Source organism: Marmota flaviventris, chromosome 10, assembly GCF_047511675.1.
Source record: "Marmota flaviventris isolate mMarFla1 chromosome 10, mMarFla1.hap1, whole genome shotgun sequence".
Lineage (NCBI taxonomy): Eukaryota > Metazoa > Chordata > Mammalia > Rodentia > Sciuridae > Marmota > Marmota flaviventris.
In genome coordinates, this window is record NC_092507.1 from 8,614,288 (window position 1) to 8,637,209 (window position 22,922).

The following is a 22,922-nucleotide window of genomic DNA, read 5'->3' on the forward strand; positions in this document are numbered from 1 at the left end:
CAGAATTAGGTTGGACCAAATGTCGGGGCACCTCATGGTCCATTTGAGTGGACGTATTAAGTTGGCCATCACAGGGGCCACGAGTCATGGATCACGGAGACCTGGGGGGGGGGCTGGGAAAGGCGGGAAGCAGGGTGTACAGTGGAGCACCTAGAAGGAGCCCAGCCCTGTTGACACCTCGACTTTGGCCCAGTGAGACCCACTGGGGGCCCTCACTCCCAGAACTGTCAGATAGTAAGTTTGTATTCTATAAGCTGCTTAGTTTGTGGAAATTGGGGACAGTAGGGATAGGAAACAGCGCCCACTGTTGAGTATAATGTCGGACATGTTTTTTTTTTGTTGTTTCTTGGTGCTGGGGGGTCAAACCCAGGGCCTCACACGTGCCAGGCCAGTGCTCTGCCACTGAGCTACATCCCTGGTTCTGGTCTCTATTTGAAAAAAATCATTTCTATTTCTTTATCATTATTCTCTATTTGATGAAATATTGTCATCATACTTCTTTAAGCATGATTTTCTCTAGTGCTTTGAACATATCTGCAATAGCCATTTTGAAGTCTCTGTTAAGTTGGACATTGAATAAGTCAATACAAATCTCAGCTGGGCGTGGTGGCACACACCTGTAGTCCCAGCTTCTCGGGAGGCTGGCGCAGGAGGATCACAAATTCAGGGGCAACCTGGGATCACAGTGCAACTTGGTGGGACCCTGACTCAAACAAAACAAAACAAAACACAGTTCTGGTATATTCCTGCTGTGGAGTGGTGCGTCACAACAAGAACAAGTAAACCAACATGCCCAGCCCGGAAGAGTCGCGTGAACACAGCCCGAATGAAAGAAGCCGGGCATTAAAGAACATTCTCGGCATGATTTCAATTTATATCACAAATTATTTTTTAGAACCGGGGATTGAACCTGGGGGCACTTAACCCATGAGCCACATCCCCAGACTTTTTTATATCATATTTTGAGACAGGGTCTCACTAAGTTGCCAAGGCTGGCTTTGACCTTCTGATCCTCCTGCCTCAGCTTCCAAACTGCTGGGATTACAGGTGTGGGCCACTGTGCCAGGCATTTGTGTGAATTTTAAAAGATAGCTGTCAGAAGAGGAGCACCTTCCTTTGGAGGACTTACAATGGGGACGAGGGACTGATGGGTGTCACGGATGTTCTATATCCTGATGTGGGGGCCGGGTACTTGAGCATGTTCATTTTGTAAACACTCCTTTAGCGGAACACTTATGATGTATGGACGTTTATGTATACACATGCACACACCAATTTATTCATTATACATAAATAGAAAACTAAAAAATCAGGGCTGGGGCTATAGCTCAGTTGGTGGAGTGCTTGTCTTGCATGCACAAGGTCCTGGGTTCAATCCCAAGCACCACAAACAAAACAAAATAAACCCAGAGGGTATTTTCGCACCCACGTTTATGTAGCATTATTCACAATAGCCAAAGGATGAAATGACCTCAATATCCCTTTCTGGATGAATAGATTAAAAAAAAAAAGTGAGGTCAGGGAGACAGCTCAGTGATGGAGTGTTTGTCTAGCCCAGGCAGGCCCTGGGCCCATCCCCAGCACTATGGGAAAAGAGAAAGTGTGATTATACATCACTGAAATATTATTCAGCCTTTAAAAAGAAAAAAAAAATCTTGTCTCATGCTACAGCTTGGTGAAGCTTTAGGACAACATGCCCCGTGGTGTATGCTGATTATAAAATGAAAAGTACAGCATGATTCCATTTACAGACGGTATCTAAAGCCGTCAGACTCTGAGTAGAATGGTGGCTGTCCCAGGCTGGGGCAGGGAAGGGGACTTCAATGAGGGTAGAGTTTCAATTTTGCAGGAGATTGCTAGGGATGTGGCTCAGGAGTAGAGCGCGTGCTCAGCCCGCAGGAGACCCTGGGCTCAATCCCCAGCAGAGCAAAAGAAAAAGAATCGATTTTGGGAGAGCGCTGTGGATTATGCAGGAAGATGCTTCAGTCAACACTGCTGTCCAGGTGAAAGTGACAGTGATGGTAGATCTTTGCATGAACCGTGAGAGGGGTGGTCTGTATTCTTTTCATGGAACCTTCTCTGGAACCTGCATGCATGGCCCTACGGAGCTCCATCTGTGGAGCCGGACTGCTGCTTGCAGCCTCTGTAGCCAGGGCCTCCAGCCAGACGGGCCTCGAAGGCTGCTGGAGGCAGTCTGCACCCTCTGGGTCTAGGACCAGGGGGGAGGGAGCCCCTCCCTCCAGCAGAATGGGCCTCCTCCAGCCTCAACTCCCTCTGGGAATACGGTGCCCAGGGTGAGTTGGGGACGAGTTTTGCTTTTCTCCCAGGGAGAAAGTCCTGATGGGAGCCACCTGGGAAACGGGGTCGCTGACGCTCGACCGCGCTGTCGGGGCCAGGGCCTCTTCTGAGCCCTTCCTCGGCGTTTCCGCGCGTTCGGGAGGGGAGAGGGCAGCGTCCACAGGCAGGTGGGCCAGGGCTGGCCTCTTGACACTGGGACACTCAGCTGCTGCCCCGGGCCTGGACAGGAGCACTGAGTAGGTGTTCGGGCCGCTAACTCGGGAGCTGGGGACGAGCTGTGTTTCCCTCTCTGACCAGACTCTGGTGGGACGCGCGGGCCGTGTCCCCTGTCCCCTTTACAGTTGGAGGGCTGGTCAGGCCAGGGGGACCTGTGTAACCCCCGGGAGACCCTCCCTCAGATCTGCTCGATCCCACCTCCCAAGTCCCCCTGGTGGGCAGGACGGGCTTCCTGTCCCCGTGTACCCTGGGGAGCCGGTTCCTCCAGCGGCCATCGCCTGGCTTGTGCTGACATCCAAGGTCCAGGTCAGGCCACTGGGTCACACAGAGCCCAGAGGAGCAGGTTGGAGGTGGCAGCACATATAACTGGGCCCTGTCCTCTTACGCCAGTCCCCACACTGGCTCATCAGGTGGCCCGGGGACCATGGCTGTCCTGTGGCTGGTGCTCCTGGCGGGGCTGCCCGTCTTCTTCCTGGGCGTCTTGCTGTGGGCCGTGCTGGAGCACTTCCGCACTGCCCAGGTCCCCCGGGTCCTGCAGCATGCGGCCAAGGTCAGGTTTCTGCACTGCATGTTCCTGTACGCCACGGCTGTGGTGAGTGCCCCTGCCCCCTCTCGGTGGGGGCTCCCTGTGCTCTCCTTCCCTCTGCAGCCCTCCTCCCCCCTCCCCACCCTCCACTCTCCCCCCTCCTTAGCCCCCTCTTTCTCCCTTCAGCATCAAACCCGCCCCACGTTCCAGCCACCAGGCTCTTCTCTGAGGATGGGCAAGTGATTTCAGATCCTGTCCCTGCCCACCAAGGCCCAACCTCTCCTTCAGACTTAGAGTCCTCACCTCTGTGCACTCACCTGCCTCCCAGGTGTGTGCCCTGCATAGGTGTGAGCACCCGGCAGTCAGGGAAACCCCGTTCAGCTCCATAATCCCGACCCCAGGCAGGGAACCCAGTTTGTTGATCAGACCATAAATGAATTGGCCCAGCGTTCCCAAGTGGGCGCAGCAGCCAGACCTGAGCAAGGCTCTGGGGGCGGCGTGTGAACCGGTTCCTGCCTGCAGTTACAGCAGATTTGGAAAGAACAGTCTATCCTCCTGTAGGAGGCAAGTGACTTGAGTTAATCCCAATGTCCCAACTCTGTTAGTTCATAGTGACTGCCTCTGAGGTCAACTGTGAAGAAGGAGGTGAGGAGATAAGCTTAACTGGGACCATTTGGGTGTGCATTCATATTCTGCCTCTCTAGCTGTGTGATCACGGATGATCTGCTTAACCTCTCTGTGTCTGAATTGCCTCATCTGTGAAATGGGGACAAGAGTATCTGTCTCATCATGTTGGTAAAAAAGCATTAGCTGACATGTGGTAAGGGTTAACAGGTGTAGAGATGTTTGGTAAAAAATATGTTCCTGTGTTGTTGGCTTTTTTTTTACCATGGTCCTGTTCCAGAGAGATGGACAAGTCTGATTTCTAATTTCATACATGCTACATGCCAAGGAGACAGGCTGAGGAAGTAGCAGATGTCTCTTGTGCACCCTGAGTATGTGCTTCTCTGAAGGTGGAGCTGTCTCAGGCCTGTGGCTACCATCATTTGGAGTTACAGGCTAGTTTGGGGCCCCAGAACTAAACACACGGGCCTTGGATTTGCAAGTGGCCCAGAGAAACTGGGATCTTTCCCCCCCTTTAGTGTTTCTCTTCAAGATAGTCCAGTGGCTTAGGAGGCTGAGGCAGGAGGATCGAGAGTTCAAAGCCAGCCTCAGCAAATTAGCGAGGCCCTAAGCAACTTAGCAAGACCCCTGTCTCAAAATAAAAAAATAAAAGGGGCTGGGGACATGGCTCGTGGCGAAGTGCTCCTGGGTTCAATCCCTGGTACCAAAACCAAGACACAACAAAAAGCGTAGTCCACGAGCCAAGAACTCCCGAGGAAGCTGCTGCAGGCTGCTCACCGGAGACTCAGAGGTGGGCTAGGGCTGGCTCTGAAGGGCGAATCCCACCCTCCCGGTGCCCCCATCCCTGGGCCCCTCGGGGCTGGATGCCCACGATGATGTAACGGCTTCTGAGGTACCAGGGTTCCAGGAGACGGGCGGACAGGGAGGGGCAAGCAGTGAGGGACGACAAGGAAAAACCTAGAAAGATTCTGTGGCTGGGAACCCAAAGCCTCCTTTGGCCCCAGAGCCCCGGGGGGAGCTCGGAGGCTCTTCTCTCCTGCAAAGCGAGGACAGCCAAGGAGGTTTTCCCAAGAGTGACGTGGGGTTGAGTAAGAAGAGCCATGAAAACGTACAGCCCAGCCAGGGCTCCGTCCAGCAGCCCTTTAGGTGTGTTAGAGGTGTGTTAGCAGGGCCCTGCCGGAGGCCCAGCTTTTCCTGAAGTTGTTATAAAGGTTGCCATGGTGACTTCAGCCCTACGGAAAGCCATCAAGAGCTGGGGCTGCAGCTCAGTGGTAGGGGGCTTCCCCAGTATGCAGGAAGCCCTGGGTTCGACCCCCAGCACTGCAAAAACAAACAAAAGATATCAACTATAGTACAACAAACCCTTCTGGTTTTATCTTAAAGGGAAAAAAGATACTACAATTAAAAAACATTTTTTTTTGGTACTGGGGATTGAACTCAGGGACACTCAACCATTGAACCCACCTCCCCAGCCCTATTTTGTATTTTAAAACATTTTAAAAGCTATTTATGTTAAACCCCAGGCCAACATCATTCTAAATGGTGAAAAACTGGAAGCATTCCCTCTAAAACTGGGACAGGACAGGAATGCCCTCTTTCACCACTTCTATTCAACATAATCCTTGAAACTCTAGCCAGAGCAAATAGATAGATGAAAGAAATTAAAGGGATACAGATAGGAAAAGAAGAACTCAAACTATCATTATTTGCTGACGACATGATTCTATACTGAGAGGATTCAAAAAAACTCCACCAGAAAACTTCTAGAATTAATTATTGAGGGGCTGGGGATGTGGCTCAAGCAGTATTGTGCTCGCCTGGCATGCGTGCGGCCCAGGTTCGATCCTCAGCACCACATACAAACAAAGATGTTGTGTCCGCCGAAAACTGAAAAATAAATATTGAAATTCTCTTTCTCTCTCTAAAAAAAAAAAAAAAAGAATTAATCATTGAATTCAGCAAAGATCCAGGATATATAATCAATACCCATAAATCAAATGCATTTCTATACATCAGTGATGAATCCTCTGAAAGAGAAATTAGGAAAACTACCTCATTCACAATAGCCTCAAAAAAAAAAATAACTTGAGAATCAACTTAACAAAAGAGGTGAAAGACCTCTACAATGAAAACTATAGAACACTAAAGAAAGAAATTGAAGAAGACCTTAGAAAATGGAAAGATCTCCTAAACAAAAACAAATGTGACTTGATGGCCCACCTGGTGACCCTTCAGAATGTGAGACTCAGAGCCATTTAACATCTCGTGATATTGTTCAAAACTCCCTGAACAGGCATTTACTATTCTAGATGCTGGAGATCAAGGAAAGAATGAGATGTGTCCTTTGCTCAGCGTGGTGGTGGGAAGACACGTGGGTGATGGTGTCCCTGCAATAAAGCTTTAGAGGATTTCTAAAGAAATCTGGGAGAGTGGTGAGAGTCTCCAAGAGGAAGCAGACCTTAGAAGATGGAAAGATCTTCACCACAAGGGGAAGGAGGATGGCTTCCACAAGAACATGACCCTGAACTTGGATATGAAAGTCAGTGTGGCACTGGGTGTCATGGTGCACATCTATGATCTCAGTGACTTGGGAGGCTGAAGCAGGAGGATGACAAGTCAAGGTCAGCCTGGGTAACTTAGACCCTATCTCAAAAAAAATCATATATGTATATAGGTTTGGGGATGCAGCTCAGTGGTAGAGCACCCCTGGGTTCAATCCCCAGCACTGAAAGAAAAAAAAAAGTCAGAGAGGTGTCTATTCACCTGAAGGACAGGTAAGAAAGTCTCCCGGAGAACAGAGGGAACAACTTCTTCTGGTGGGTGGAACCTTGACATTCAGCTGCTCAGAGCTGGCTGTGGAGGTCCAAGCTGCCTCCGCATGGAGGCCTGGGGTTATGAGATGAGTCGGGGGGAGGGAAAGACAGGTCGCCGGCACCCGGCTGGTCAGTTCACTCTCTCCCAGTTCAAGCAGGGAAATAATTGCTTGGAGTTCCCTTGGAGGAGTCCCTCCATGGAGAAGGAAAGACACTGGGGCACCCTTTCAGGACCGGGGACAAGACCAAGTGCATGGGAGCAGGAGACAGGGTCTGTGCTTGCAGGATCACTCCGTGAGGCATTCCACGTGGGCGATGGCATCTGATCCTCCCACTTTATCCGTGGACCTCGTCTATGGACACCATTTTTCTCACTGTTAAAAGAGGGAACTGGAAGCTCAGAGATGGTCATACCCAGGGTTTTCCAGTGAGTTGGTGATGGGGCTCAAACTTGAACTCAGGTCGGTTTAACTCCCAAGCCCAAGCTCTTTCTCATTAATTGGTTGAGAACATAAGTCCTGCACCTAACTCCATGAACAACTCTTAGCAAGCCACTTGGGTCCAGGTGTGCCTCAGTTTCCCCATCTGTAAAACGAAGGTGATAATTGGCTTAGAAAGGTTTGAGAAATGGAGCCAGTTAATAATCCAAAGCACCTGGACAAGTGCTGACATGTTGTAGGTGTCTACAAAGCATCACTTGTTATTATTTTTATGATCGTCACCCCCAGGCCATTTTCTTTATGATAAGAGACATGCCCCAAATGTGAGATCCACAGAGGAGATGAGCCACAGCGACAGCAATGCTCTTAGGATTTAAAATATACCTTGTAACTATAGCTCGTGAAACATTCAGATGTTGACTTGCTTATCATCAGAGTGGAACATAGTAGTTCAGAAGCACGTTTGGCTCATCTGCAGCCCTTGTGCCATTAGTGATCCAGGGACTCACAGCCAGGAGTTGGTCTTGAGGCTCAGAGGAGACTTCAGACTTGGGCTCTTGAGCCATGCTGGAACTGCCGTGGCGTTATGGACTCCTGAGATGGACCCAAGGCACTTGGCATTATGAAATGGACATCAGACTTTGCGGGCAGGGGCAGAATGTTTTGGTTTGGATCTGAATGTACATCCACACATATATCCTTAATTGATCCCATTATATTTTTTTCTATTGAATACAAGCTCAATTTAAGAGTCCCTCATAACCCGGAACTCTGGTTGCCCAGTGATGGGCATTAACCCAGGGCACCCATGCACCTTTGCCATCTCAGGCTGGGGAGAGTCCAGAACCCAGCCAAAGAGAGCCAGGGTGTTGGTCACTTGCCTTGGACCATTGGCTTTATTTAATTAAGTGACTGCTTTCCACTCAGTCCCAAACTGGGCTGCCCCTTTGCAAATTCTCAGCTATCTTAGTATTTTGTCTGTGGCTTGAACAATACTGGACTGGGTTTGTCAGTGAGCTGTCTGTCGTTGTGACAAGATACCTGAAGAAGACGAAATTAAAGGAGGCACACCTATTGTGGCTCACTGTTCTAGAGGTTTCAGTTTGTAGTCACTGGGCTTCATTGTTTCTGGGTCCCCGGTGACAAAGCAGCTGGCCTCATGCTAGACAAAGGGCAGAGAGAGAGAGGAAGGGGCTGAGGACAAGGTACACCCACTAAAGACAAGCCCCAGGGAATTATCTCCTCCAATAAGCCTCAGATCCTAAAGTTTCTACTTCCTTCCTTAGCTCCAGAGGTTGGTGACAGGTCTTTGGCACACGGTATTTAGGGGACACTTTAGATCCAAACCAAAACATTCTGTTCCTACCCCTAAAGCCTCATGTCCATTTCAGAATGCAAAGTGCCTTTAGTCCATCTCGAGAGTCCATAACGTCTCTACAGTTGGAGATTGCTCAAAACCCAAGTCTGAAGTCTCCTCTGAGACTCAAGGCCAACTCCTAGCTGTGAGTCCCTGGGTCACTAAAAAGAAAGTTAGGTACTTCCATCATACATCCATAAAGCAGGGTATTCAGCAACATGCCAAAAGGGGGAGATAGGAAAAGATCAAGAAGGAATTGGATCAAGGCAAGATCAAAGCTCAGCAAGCAAACATTACATCATATAGCTCCATGTCCAGCATGCAGGTCACATGGTGGTGGGATGTCAGCTCCAAAGGGCTGGGGAAGCCCCAACACCGTGTCTTGCTGGCTGCAGCCTGCAGACCATGCTCCCAGGCTGGCTCTGCTCACTGCCTGCAGCTTTCCTCAGCACAGGTTTCACATTCCTGGCATTTCTAACTTCTTGGGGTCTCCACTGCAGCCTCAGCTCCACTCCCACAGAGTCTGCAGAGACTCTGACTGCTACACAATGCCTGGCCTCCTGGCCTTACTTTGAAATCTCGGTGGGGGCCTCCACATTTCTTACATTCTGCATGCCTGCAAAACTAGCAACATGTGGACAACACCCAGGTCTGCTGCCAGTTTGAGCAGCAGGACCCACTTAGACTGCAGTTGTAGGGTCCTTGAGGGGATAATGACACGGGGACATGAATCCCAGGGAATCAGCTCTCTAGGAGACCCTGTGTGAGCAAGAAGCCCCGCCCCCATGCACTCTTCTCGAAGCAAATTCTTTCAAACAACTTCACAATTTTGTCCTCTGGAGCCTGTGATGGGGTTAGGGGGGAATCTGGTCAATTCCCAAGATACCCTCAAGGCATCTTTCCCCAATGTCATGGTGCAAAGTAGTTGACCTCTTTTTAATGGTGCGGATCTCTTTAGCAACCACACCTTCTTTTGCCCCAATTTAAAATATGCTCCTTTTCTGGTCAAACTGAAAGTTTTAAAAATATTTCTGGCTACTTTTTTTTTTGTGTGTGTGATTCACACTTAAATTTGGTTAAGATCAGCCAGCAATACCCATACCACAACTTGAGTCCTGCACTTCTTTGAAATTTCCTTCGCCATATTAATTAGTTCAATACCTTGAAACTCAGCCTCATACAAATTCTCAGGGAAAGGACAAAATGGAGGCAAATTCTTTGCCAGAATGCAAAACAATGTCTTCTAGTCCATGTTCAATAGAGTCCTTATTTCTCTCTGAAACCTCGCGAGCACAATCTTTGCACATTCTTATCAACATTCTGGTCTCTGAGCTCCCACCAGAATGGTCATTCTGCTCTGCTTGCAGTGTTCTAAGTTTTCTCTAGCCTGTTACTCCAAGAACTTCAAACTCCTCTTGCAAACCAATTCCAAATGCTTCTGAACCACATCATCACGTAGAGTCACAACCCCAGCCCCACCCCCAGTATACCAATTTTCTGGTAGTCACCTTTCCGTCTGTTACAAAATACCTGAGAAAAATCAACTTAAAGGAGGAAATGTTTATTTTGTCCCACTGTTTCCGAGGTTTCACTCCACAGTCACCTGGCTTTGTGGGTCTTGGGCCCATGATGAGGTAGAACCTCAGGGCAGGGAGCATGTGGCTCACCTCATGGAGAACAGGAGGCAGAGACAAAGAAGGGTCTAGGGATGAGTAAAACCCTTCAAGGCCTGTCTCCTTTGACCTACTTCCTCAACTAGCCCCACCTCCTAATTCCCCACCGCTTCCCGGTAGCCCCACACGTCGGTAACCAAATCTTCACCACATGGCCTTTCTGGAGCATTTTAGATCCAAACCCAAAACACTGGGTAATTTATGAACAAGAGAGGGTGATTGAGCTCCCAGTTCTGGAGGTTGGGAAGGCCCAAGAGTGTGACAGCGGCAGTGGACCTTTCTGTCACGTCATCCCTTGGTGGAAAGGCCAGTGTGCACACATTTGCAAGATGGCGGAAAGTTGGGGGGACCCGTCCTTTTATCAAAGTCCACTCCTACTTCCTACTTCCTCCATAACAGACTTTTTCATTCAGGAGGGCACTGACTAAATCACCTCCTAGAGGCACGGCCTCTTAATGCTGACTACAATGTCACTGTAATTTGGAGGGGGATAAATATTCAAATCATAGCGCCATCCTTATTCAATAAAGACCTTGTGGGAGGAAAAGTCTGAAAATCCAACCCCAGTCCAGGACACCCAGAGCCCATTGCACCCCGATGAACCTACTGTCCATGCAGAAGGCGGGTGAGGAGGGGTAAGACCCCTTAGCAGTGGTGGGTGGTGGGTGCACCTGCCAAACCGAGCTGAACCTCCATCCACCTGATTTCCCTCTCTTACATCTGACAGGGGAACATACTCGAGAAGCTGAGGATTTGCTCCATGCCCAGGTTTGTCCACTTCCTGCATGACAGATTGTCCATAAAGAACAACCATGAAGTGGTGGTGACAGACCTGCGTTTTGGGACAATCCCCGTGAGGCTGTTCCGGCCCAAGGCCGCGTCCTCCAGCCTGCGGCGCGGCATCCTCTTCTACCACGGAGGGGCCTCCATATTCGGCAGCCTGGGTAAGCCGCTTCCCAGGGGAGGGAGGCGAGGGGGGTCTGGCTGCTCGCAAAGGGGCTTCTGGGAGAGCCTCCAGGGAGTGAGTCTACCGAGTCAGAGGCTGGAGATGGAGGGCCTGGGGCTCAGCTCAGTGGATGGGGACTCTGCCTCCATGGCCGATGTGTCTATGATGCAATAGTCCCGGGACAGGTGGGGGCAGTGACGTCCCAGTGGGGAGGTCAGGACCCTGGAGGTGCATCCTGCCTTCCTTCCCATTCAGAGTTGCCTGCCCCTGCTGTCCGTCTCATGATGGCCCCAACCCATGCATTGGCTCACTCTGCAGGACACTGTGGTCCAAACCCAGCTTCACTTACTCCTTTTCTGGTAACTGGTTTCCCTGCTCCACTTCTCACCCTAGTGCAGTCCTCTCCCCACACCACAGGGACATTAAAAATAGAAGTCAGGGCTCTTTGATGTTGGCTTCAACCATTTCTGGGCCTTGATGAGACCCAAACTCCTTTCCCAGTCTGCAAGGCCCTGACGTGGCTGGGCCTGTGACCTCCCCATCTGTCACCTGCCTCCCTCTGTACTCTCCGTGCCGCAGCCCCCTGTACAACCCTGACTGCGGACATCCCGGCTCCTTCTGCCTGTCTGCTGCACTTGCCGCCTCCGCCTCCGTGGAGGCTCCTACAGCTGGGTGAGAACTGGGCCAGGGCAGGAGGCCCTCCCAGCAGCTCCAAATACAAGGTTCCCCAAGCTCTGGCTTCCTGGCATGTCAATACAGGAGCTTGAAAGACAATATTAGTGCAGAAATCTACATGTCTTTCTTTGCATGGCTGGCTTCCCACTGTTCCCCCAGTCTTCTCTCAAGTGGCCCTCCCCAGATGGCCTCCCCAAATCTGACCTAAAGACTCCTACCTGCCCATTCTGTGGTCCTGCCCTGGACCCTTTCTTCATCCTTGACATTGCCTGGTTAAGTGTCTTTGTGGCATTTGTCGCAATCTGAGCTTATTTGGGTCTTCCACGTTTTTCCTTGTGTCTATCCCCAATGTGAACGAGGACTCTTAGAATGCAGGGAAGACCTCTGTTGTCTTGGTTGCAGGATCCCCAGTGCCTGGCCTATTGTCTTTCTTTTTGAAAGAATAAATGGATGAATGAGTGCTGCGTGGGCAGATACACGCATGGACGGCTGAATAACTGTGGAAGGACGGGTTTACAAATGGACAAATGGTGTGTGGGAGGATGGATGGAGGGATGGCTGGCTGGGTGGATGGATGGATGGCATGGAGCGTGATGCATTGAGTTCAGTCCTTCCCAAGAGTCAAGGTCTGTCCAGGAAGGGAGCATTAGAACCCAAGGGATGGGCAGGAGCCAGTCCTCCAGAGCCAGGCAGAGCCTTGGAGCTGGGTGAGAACTGGGCCAGGGCAGGAGGCCCTCCCAGCAGCTCCAAATACAAGGTTCCCCAAGCTCTGGCTTCCTGGCATGTCAATGCAGGAGCTTGAAAGACAATATTAGTGCAGAAATCTACAAAGGCAAAGCGTCAAGGCCACACAGAAGCAGAAGTCTCCCAGCTGAAGCTGTGCAAGTGAGCCTTTAAAACACTGTGACGGGTGTGTCCTGGGGTGTTGGGGCTTTCGATTTGATTTTTAAACTAGAACATGACAACACCATTTATCTGAAGGCGGAGTGTCTGGGTGCCCCTGGACTTGAGGGCCAGGAGAGATGGCCGCTTGCCTCAGCCTGGTCCTGGTCCCATGAAGGCCGAGCAGCAGTGGGAGGTGAAAGGTCTGAAATAGGAGCCCCTTGAGGTCTGCGGGGAGGAGGAAAGTGAGGCGAGCAGAGCAGGAGGGAGGCTGGCCGGGTGGGCCCCGCCTTGGCTGGGAGCTGCCAGGTCCCTGTGGCCCAAGGTTCTCCCCAAGGCCAAGCAGGTCTCTTGTACTCAGTACTTTCCAAAGCCCCCAGGACACTTCTGAGGTGCAGTGTGGCTGAGACCCACAGCTAGGTGCCTCCGGCTTAGGGGCTGACCCCCTGGACACCGCTGAGCCCCGCAGGGCGGATGCTCTGTTTCTGCCCCCTCCTCACCTCTCCCCACAGCACTGATGGCGCATGCTCCTCCTTCGCAGGCTCCCCAAACCCGGGAATTGCCAGATGTGGTTTAGAAAATCCTGATGCCTAAGACCCCACCCAGAGATCCTGATGGAAAGGGCGGGTGACTGCCTGGGCGCAGGACATGGGTACCTCCCCAGGGCCTGTGTGTGGGCAGCTGCAGGAGAAGGGTGCAGTCAGGGGTGTACTTGGCAGATTCTGCGCCTGACACTGGGCCTCGATCCCCACGCACTCATGTTCACGGTCCTGTGTCTAGAAATGCAGGTACCGGCCTCCAGGGGGCAGTGTTACAGGAGGTGGGGAGTTGCCCTTGGGCGTCATTGTCTAAGGTGAGGCAATTACCCTGTGGTGGGCACAGAAGTAGACTGCGAAGCAGAGGCACAGTGTTGAGTGCAGGGTCATCATACAGCGAGGAAAGGCCAGAGGAGGTGACATGCAGCCCGAGAGGGGAGCAGGCACAGAGGCTGGGGCAGAATCACTGCCACATATTGGGCTCCCTGTTAGGATGGGGTGGGGCTGGCAGTGGTGTGAAATCTTACAGTCGTCCCCTGTGCTTTGTTTGGCTGTTCCCTGTTTGGTGCCAGCCATGTCCCTGTGCTGTGTGACAATGCATGGTGTGCACTTGTGTACCCAGGTCACGTGGCCCTTTCTGGGGTGGTGACCCTGGCAGGTCATACAATAGTCAGCTGATCTCTGGAGTAGCTTGTGGGCACATGCCTGACCTTGGGAACGTGATGTGTACCTGTGTCTATGGGAGACGGTGCTGAGTCTCTTGGTGGAATGTGGAGGCAGAGGTCACCTCCAGGTCAACTCCTGTGGGGGGGGGGGTCCTGCTACGTTTACCCCCGATTCCCAGAGTCTTCCTCTGTCCCTGCTGAACTCCTGCTAAATGAGTGACAATGTCTGGAAAAACGACCCATCCCGCCATCACTTATTCCCTGCTCAACATAGATAATGGAATCCTTCTTCCCTGGGCGGCTCACCTGACCCCTTCCCTAGTCCTGGCTTCTGCCACTCCAGGTCCCCAAGCCTTCCTGGCCTCAGTTTCCCCCACTGTAAAGTTAACGTTGCACAAAGTGAGCCCAAGGTCCGCGAGCCCTGGCGTTCTGGAGAGTGGGGCAGGCGTCTGGCTTTGCCCAGACGGCGCAGCCCAGGCCTCGGAGGAGGCCAGCCTCGGAACAGAGAGCTGGTCTGCCCACTGCCCGGCCTGGGTGGGTGGCCGTCCCTCATGGGCGGCGCCGGGCCTGTCTTCCTGCAGACAGTTACCACAACGTGTGCAGTTTCCTGGCCCGGGAGACGGACTCCGTGCTGCTGTCTGTCGGGTGAGTGTCGCGAGACAGCGGGGGCTTCTCCGAGGCTGGGAAGGTGGGGGCAGCTGGACGAGCGCAGCCCAGAGCGACGCCCCGACTCCAGGGGTCGGGCACAGGCGCAGCACGGCTTGGAGCAGAAGCCTGGGAAGACGCCCACCTCGGGGCAGCGCAGGGACAAGCTGTGGGCAGGAGAGCCGGGTCACTAGGAGGCCACAGCACGAGCCAGGGGCCTGGAGGTCACAGCGTGAGGAGGCATCCTAGTGGGAGCCAGGGAGCCAGGGGAGGGTCAGGGTCCAGGGGGCGGGGCCGGGGCTGGTGGCGGCGGCGGCGGGGGCCCAGATCTTGCCATAAGGGCCGCTGTTTGCACCCCACCCTCTTCTCTATCACGGGACAACTTCAGGTTGACTGACTTTCACCATCTTTATTTTGGGGTCACCCTGAGGATAATAGCTAGAGTGGGACAGGCGGTGGGGTCCCTGTTTGAGCAGCCTCCAGTGACACCCGCGCACACCCGCGCACACCCGCGTGTTCTGGTCCCTCTCTTCCTTAGGTACCGCAAGGCCCTGGAGCACCATTACCCTGTGGCCATCACAGACTGCCTGAACGCCTCCATCTACTTCCTGAAGACCCTGGAAGCCTACGGGGTGGACCCCTCCAGGGTGGTGGCCTGTGGAGACAGCATTGGAGGAATGATTGTGGCCATAATCACCCAGACCTTGGTGGGCAGAACAGATCTTCCCCAGCTCCGGGCTCAGGTCCTGGTTTATCCCGTTATACAGGCCATCAATTTACAGTTACCCTCCTTTCAGCAGAACCAAAATGTCCCATTCCTTTCTGTACAACTCATGATGACATGTGTGTGTTCATACCTGGCCATTGACCTCTCCTGGAAAGACGCCATTTTGAAAGGGGCATGTATACCCCGTGATTTCTGGAACAAGTACAGGAAGTGGCTCAGCTCTGACAACCTCCCCAAGAGGTTCAGGACCAAAGGCCAGCAACCTGAGACCCTTGCACCTTTTAATGAGGCCGCCTATCTGGAAACCAAACACATTTTGGATGTAGAAAACGCACCCCTCATAGCAGAAGACAAAATCATCGCTCAGCTTCCTGAGGCCTTCCTGGTGAGCTGTGAGCTGGACATGCTCCGGGATGACTCCCTGCTATATAAGAAGCGCTTGGAAGACCAGGGTGTCCGTGTGACCTGGTACCACGTGGAGGATGGCTTTCATGGATGCTTAGTTTTATTTGATAAGAAGTTTTTCTCTTTCCCATGCTCCCTGAATATTATGAATGCTGTAGTCAGTTATGTAAAGGGCATATGATGATTACCCTGGTGCCCAGGGCAGGGCCGGGCATGGATGGCCTTTACCAGAAGCTGGGGCCTTTGTTGAGAAAAGAGATGCTGAATCAATTCATGGCCCAGACAGGGAGCATGAGACAGGCTAACAAATGTCTGGTTTCATATTTGGGAAAATCCGAACTGTCCGTTTTTTTCCGCTATCAACAAGGTGCCATGTTGCGCCTAGCCTCAGCCTCCTGTGTTCTCATTCAGGTGAAGGAGATCCCAATAGGAGAAGAAAATGCCTTCAGAAAACTTTCAAATTTCTCACCTGTAAGGTCCTTGCAGAATAAATGGCCTCATGTCTTCACACTGTCAGTGTTGCATCCACACCCATGGTGACAAAGCATTGCGGGGGCCACGGCCAGGTTCAAGGTCATGACCAAATCCCAACTCAGCCTGGCTGCACATAGTCTTAGAAATTCCTTTACAAAGAAACTCTTCCTGGGTCTGGCCACCTTTGGGCTAGAACACAGGAATATGTCAGAGGAGTCTGCTGGACAGAGAAAGAGGGGTACAAGGAAGATGGGAGGAATGGCAGGAATGAGGGAGCCCTGGGGAGCCCTGAGCTTTGTCTCTGCTCAGGTCTTTAACTGGACTTGCTACAGTGGATCCCTGGCTCCCAAGACACCGAGCCAAGGCTGTCTCTGGATGCTCCAGATGCCAGATGGGATATGGAAAGTCATTCCCTAGAGAGGAAGGTGTTGGCCTCCTTTCTCTAAGAGCTTAGATATTGTCCCCACTATTACAAAGCACAAAGCACCTTGCTTCTGCTTAGCCAATGCCAGGTTCTGCACACAGGGAAAGGGAAGGGAACCCTTCATTTCATGCAGGGGGTGGCCCACAGTAGTTATGTATGATCCCATGGTGGCTAGATCCACTTGTGAGGAGCCTCAACCCTGGTGAAGAAGCTGGAGGTTCTCCCTGCTACGCAACTGTAGCCTCTGTGGTCCCAATGCCCTCACCTGTGACTGCTGGTGGAGGGGGCCCCACAGGTGTCCTGGTCCTTGCATTGGGGACAATCCACACAGGAAATTTGGATTGGGCTCCTGGGATCTTGGGTGGACATGGTGACTCAGGGATCGTATGTGAGCAGCTTTGAGGAAGGCCTGTGGCTGTTCTGTGTCCATGTCACACCACCACCACAAACATGGCAGCTTACCACAGGACACAGTCCCCATCTCACGTTTCTGTGGCCAGGGGTCTGGACATGGCTCAGCTGGGTTCTGGGTAGAGTCCCACAGGCCGCCATGACAGCGTTGGGCTGTGTCTCACGTGGGAAGCCTACATCAAGCTCAGCCAGGTTGTTAGGCACAATCCAGTCCCTCAGGTTATAGGCTGAGGACATCTGTGTCCTGTTAGTTGTCAGCCAGGGGCCACCACCCTCAACATCTAGAGGCCATCCACTGTGTCTTGCCACAGGACCTTCTTCAAATGGCTGTTTGCTTCCTTAAAGCCAACGACAGAGAGGCAGCCTGGAGCAAGGTGGCCACTAGAATCTACTGGAGTGTCATCATGACCACATGATGACATTCCTGTTGTCACTTCTGCCACCTCCTGTCAGAAGCCAGTCACAGGTCTTGCTCACACTGTGTTGGCAGCAGGGGTGGGCATCAGGGGCCACCTCAGATCTGTCCTACAGGGAAGGCTGCCCAGAAGCTGAAGGGATGGGAGGGACAGCTAACCCCACTGGTCGCCTAGGAAACACAGGATGGTCGGTGCCCATGACTCCATGAGAACATAGTGACAACTGGCGGCCCCAGGAGGGCTCCTCTCCTTTTCCCTGTTCTAACTCCCATCTCCCACCATATCACTCCCATCTGGTCACCTCTGCACCTACCCAGAGTCTCTTCCAGACCTGTCTTCATAAGGGCATTTCTCTGCCCTCCTGTGAGTCTGTGTCACAAATGAAATAAGTTCGTATTTTAGAAAAATTGCCCTGGATGAACATGGAAAATGTATTGCATGCAAAGAAATGATGTTAAAATGCTGTAACAGAGCTGGTACTACATTTCACGTAGCTTTAAACCCCAGTATTTTGGGAGGCTGAGGTGGGAGGATCACAAGCTCATGGCCAGCCTAAGCAACTTAGTGAGACCGTGTTTCAAATTAAAAATAGAATGCCCTTCAGTAGATGAATGGATAGGGAAACTCTGGTATATAAACATAATATGGAATACTACTGAGCATTAAAAGAGAATAAAATCATGACATTTGCAGGTATATGGATGGAGTTGGAGAATATAATGCTAAGTGAAGTAAGCAAACTCCAAAAAACCAAAGGCCGAATGTTTTCTTTGATATGAGGATGCTGACTCATAATGGCGATGGGGCAGGGGAGCATGGGAGGAATGGAGGAACTTTAGATGGGGCAAAGGGGAGGAAGGGAAAGGGAGAGTGTATGGGGGTAGGAAAGACGGTGGAATGAGTTAGACATCAAAACCCTTAGTACATATGTGAAGACACAAATAGTGTGAAAACACTTTGTGTACAACCAGAGACTTGAAAAATTGTGCTCTATATGTGTCATATGAAATTAATTACATTCTGCCATCATATATAACAAATTAGAATAAATAAATAATTTAATAAATAAAAAAGAAACACACACACAAAAAATAAAAAAAATAAAAAATAGAAAGGGCCAGGAGAGTATTTCAGTGGTCAAGCACCCCTAGATTCAATTCCCAAACCTGCAAAAAAAAAAAGCCCCATGCAGTGGCACATGCCTATAATCCCAGGGTTTGGGAGGCAGAGGCAGGAGGATCACGAGTTCAAAGCCAGTCTCAGCAAGTTAGTTAAGCAACTCAGTGAGACCCAGTCTCTAAATAAAATACAAAAAGGGCTGGGGATGTGGCTCAGTGGTTGAGTGCCCCTAAGTTCAATCCAAAAAAAAAAAAAAGAAAGAAATTACATAAATCCAATCATCATGTTTAACAAGGCTTAGAGGAAGGGACCAGCAGCGATGGGGGTTCTGATGGGAAGAGGGAATAGAGTCGCAATGTACTTGGAAGGTATTGGGAGACTCCAAATTAGATGGGAGAAACGGGATGCAAGGTTTCAAAGAGTGAGCACGGCGTGGAGCAGGAATAGAAATACATGGACTTTGGATTCTGTGGTCTCTGGGTGCACATCTGCTGTCTCCACATCACCGAGTGTGATTCTGGCGAGGCACTTACCCTCTTTTGCCTCAGTTCGCATGTCTGTCCATTGGGTATGACTAGGGTACCCACTCAGTGGTGGTCACAAGGATTAAATTAATTAAAATTAGGAAGAACTAAAAACAGTGTCTTCCATACAGTCATAACTATATTTCACCAACAGCCATGGGGGGAAAATTAAACACTGAGTAACGGGTAGCCTGCTGCTAACAGAGGATAGAGGACTCTATAGAAAACAAGAATGACCAACGTTGCAGCAACTGCTATATCCGCAGGTGTGGGAGCAGATCCAGAGGAGGAAATCCCTGGAAAAGGTCTCAGGCCGCCATGGTGCAGGTTTAAGAGATGTGACTGTGGCCAGTGGGTGGCACAGACATTTCCTGAGCGGCCGTGACTAAAGCTGCACCATAGGCAGAGATGTCTGGGGAGCATCAGGGAGAAACCGTGTGCCTCCCTCTTCAGGATGAGCTTCCTGGACCCAAGGATTCTGGTCCTGGGAGAGATGGCACCACCTAAGAGTGTCTGATCGAGGCGTTCCCTGTGTCCAGAAGGGCTGAAGACCATCATTTCAAGGTACAATCTCCCACCTGGCACCTGACCGATTCTTGGGTACTTCTAGGTGCCGAGGGCTGTGGCAAGGCCCGTCTCCGTGGGCCTGCAGTTTCCCTTCCTTTTCTGTGAAGCAAGTTTCTCGACAGGAAGTCACACTGGCCACAGTGCTGTGATGGTATGTGAGGTCTGCACAAGCTGTAGCTCTTAATGGTGGGCCACGCCCTCCAGGGTTGCAGCCGACCCCAGGGGTGCCCTGTCAATTTCTTCTTCTTTCCAGATTCTTGTCTCCAGAGCACCATGGGTGAGTGTAACGGTGAGATTCACCGGAGAACAGAAACAGAACTCTTGCAGTTTTTCTCAAAACCCAGGAACCAAATAAAAGACCACTGTAGATTTCTGTCGACTCTAGGGATCAGCCATAGCTGTGAAAGCTGTGGTTGGGGGTGCCCCCAACCACACGGTAACCCTGGGAGTGCCGGATGATCAACGGTCACTTCCTGGGGCCCATAGGTCATTTAGGTGGACCAGAGACAGGGGTCTTACCTGGAATGTCCAGTGGTGGGTGCAGAGTGGGCGTTAAGCAGAATGGAGGGCCTGGTCCCACCATGGAGTTTGGATTGGGCCTGGGGATGCTCAGTGACCCTGGAAGATGGCACACCAGGGAACCCAGTCCCAGTTTTCAGCACCAATAAAATGAAAGCGAGGAATGAGAGACCGGTAAGCTAGAAATGAAAGACAGAGACCAGGCAGGGATATACACGAGAGTTTATTTGTCAAAGCTGACAAATAAAGGCACATCTTTCCCCTTTATTCTTTTACTTTCCTTTTGTTTTATCTCAATTTTTTCATAGGTGGAGAGAGGCAAAACAGGCTTGGAGTTTGCAACTTTTATGGGGTGGGGTTAGGAATCAGAGCTGGGCAGGTCCTAATGTGGGCAGTGAAGTGTGGGTTGGTATGAGGGAGTGGTGAGTCTTTCTCAGAAACACCCTTGGGTGGGAAGAGAAATTTTTCTTAAAATGGCAGTTGTCACTTAAGATGGTTGTCCTGATGCTAAGCAAAGATCTTACATTCTTGGTGATTGAATATCCAAGGATGAAAAATCTTCTCTGCTCAACTCTTCACTGGATTGGTGATTACTCATACCGAGAGCCAATCTGAGCATGGGAGAGGGACTGGGACTCAATCCAGGGAGAAACTCAGACTGACCCATCAGCAGAGTAGAGAAGAACAAAGGGTGCTTCTATTTGAAATTGGCAGTCTGATCTCTGGGATACAGATTGTAGCTGACAGTGGGGCAAGGGACTGGGACAGATCAGGGTCAGATAGAAAGTCCCTCTTGCCCCAAGCCTGGGAGTGGCTGGCAGATAGAGTAATACTCCCACACACCTCTCTTCAACACACAGGCAGGGATTCTCAGAATAAGGGGGGCAAATCCACCCAGATCAGTCCACAGATGGAGCAGATGAAGGAGCTGTTTAACTGCCGTGCCTGACCTGCTCTCCCAATTCCTCACACAAGAAAGCCATTTTGAGTGTGAAACCTGCCCACCCCCATTATACCTTCCAGTAGAGATGGCCAGGAAAGGGGTCAAATTCATACACAGACTAACTTGATAAGTGTGAATGGTTTGGATCAGAGCTGAAAACACCAAAGGGTAAGAGATTTCCACCAAATAAAGTTCCTTACAGTTGGCAGTTTCTAAAATTGGAACACCAGATAGAAAGATTCTGTTTGAAGCTGGGTGCGTCAAGATATTAACAGACACCCAGTTGAGTCTTCTATCTACAGCTTTTTCTTCTTTCCCATCTCCACTTTAGCCCCCTCTCTTGCACCCATTTTACTCTCCCCATTTTATTCTCTTTCCCCTCTCTCACCCTTTCCCTTTATTTTTTCATTTCCTTTTATTTTATCTCAATTTTTAAATTTTTTATCCCATCTTCAAGTTAAATTAAATACAATTATTAACGCATGTCCTTTTCAGCCTATTTTATATTCCCCTTCACCCATGTTGTTCCTTGGTCAATATGGTTTTAGAGATCATTAGCAATTACATTGATAGTATATATTCACATATATTCTGCTCTTAAATTTACCACTGTTACTTGCACACTTTCTCCTTTCAAAGATGTGTTGGGGGTTGAAACTAACACTGTGATTACACCGACTGGATTTGTTGAATCTAAGAGGTACCTTGAGCATAGAACTTATCATAAAGAGAAAACTACTCACCATAGAAACCTCACATAAAAGGAAGAATAATTCATCTTTAAACTCTCTCTCTCTCTCTCTCTCTCTCTCTCTCTCTCTCTCTCTCTCCCCTTCTCTCCTTTTCTTTTTCAGTACTGGGAATTAAACCAAGCACCTCATCCACTCACCCATGGTAGATAAGTACTGTACCATTGAATTACATCCCAAGAAAAAGAAGAGGAATCCACATCAACAAACATGCAAATTTAGGACCTCTAAAAGCATGAGAAAATAGTCCAACAAAATGCCTTAAAAAATTGAAAGCCCCCCCAATAACTGAATCCAAAGATACAGAAGGGGATGAAATTCCAGAGAAAGACTAAAAAATGATTATTAAAATGATGAATAAACTAAAAGAAGATCTAAAGAATGAATTAAGAGAGAAAAGAGAAGACAGAGAAAAGCATTTCATCAAAGAGCTAGAGATTCTGAAAAAGAGCCAAACAGAAATCCTGGAAACAAAAAGATGCAATAAAACAAATTTTAAAGTCAATTGAGAGTCTCACCATCAGACTACATAGAAAATAGAGCTGCAGATAGTGAAGACATAGTATGTGAATTGAACACTAAGTAAGCAGTAAGAAAATAAATAAATAAATAGTGATCAGAATATACAACAACTCTGGGGCAACATTCAGAGATCACACTCAAGAGTCATTGGAATCAAAGTGGGAACTGAGATACATGGTAACAACATTAATAAATTCTTCTGTGAAATAATAGGAGAACATTTTCCTAACCTAAGGAATGAGACAAACATCACATACAGGAAGCATATAGAACCCTCATAAAAGAACCTCTCTACAACCTACTATAATTAAAGCATCTAACACACAAAACAAGGATTGACTCTTCAAAGCCTCAAGAGAAAAATGTCAGGTCACAGTTGGAATTAAACCAGTAAGAATAAGTTATGACATCTCAGTATAGACTTTAACAAATAGGAAGGTTTGAAACAAAATATTTCAGTCCCTGAAAGAAGATACTTCCAACCAAGATAGCTATATTTAGCACATGTATCCTTCAGAATGGAAGGATAAAGAAATGTTTTCCAAGGTAAGCATAAACTAAAAGAATTCATGACTACTAAGTCAGCTTAGTGAGACCAGGTTTTAACATAAAAAGGATTGGGGATGTAGTTCAGTGATAGCACACTCCTAGATACAATACCCAGTATAAAAAATTTTAAAAAGTTATTCCCAAACTAGCAGAGGGGATTAAAAAACTAAGACCAGAGTCAAAATTAATAAAATGAATATTTTGTTTTTAAAAATTGAAACTATCAACATAACCAAAAACCATTTTTTCAAAAGATAAATAAGAAAAAAAGGCTGAT

The 22,922-nt window shown here is 49.7% G+C and overlaps 1 protein-coding gene across 1 annotated transcript; it reads left to right on the forward strand.

Annotated features, from left to right (window-relative positions):
• Positions 1-2,938: 2,938 nt before the first annotated feature.
• Aadacl4 (arylacetamide deacetylase like 4) lies at positions 2,939-15,609 on the forward strand. Its single transcript, XM_027947440.2, has 4 exons — positions 2,939-3,106; positions 10,675-10,891; positions 14,233-14,296; positions 14,835-15,609. Exons 1-4 carry the CDS (start codon positions 2,939-2,941, stop codon positions 15,607-15,609), a joined length of 1,224 nt encoding a protein of 407 aa, XP_027803241.2.
• The last annotated feature ends 7,313 nt before the right edge of the window (positions 15,610-22,922 follow it).

What these genes read in the sequence shown, in the direction of transcription:
- Aadacl4 (XM_027947440.2), top strand. Translation starts at nt 2,939, where the DNA reads ATGGCTGTCCTGTGGCTGGTGCTCCTGGCGGGGCTGCCCGTCTTCTTC. An exon ending in TCCTGTACGCCACGGCTGTG is followed by an intron (nt 3,107 to 10,674) that starts GTGAGTGCCCCT and finishes TACATCTGACAG; the next exon opens with GGGAACATACTCGAGAAGCT. An exon ending in CTCCATATTCGGCAGCCTGG is followed by an intron (nt 10,892 to 14,232) that starts GTAAGCCGCTTC and finishes GTCTTCCTGCAG; the next exon opens with ACAGTTACCACAACGTGTGC.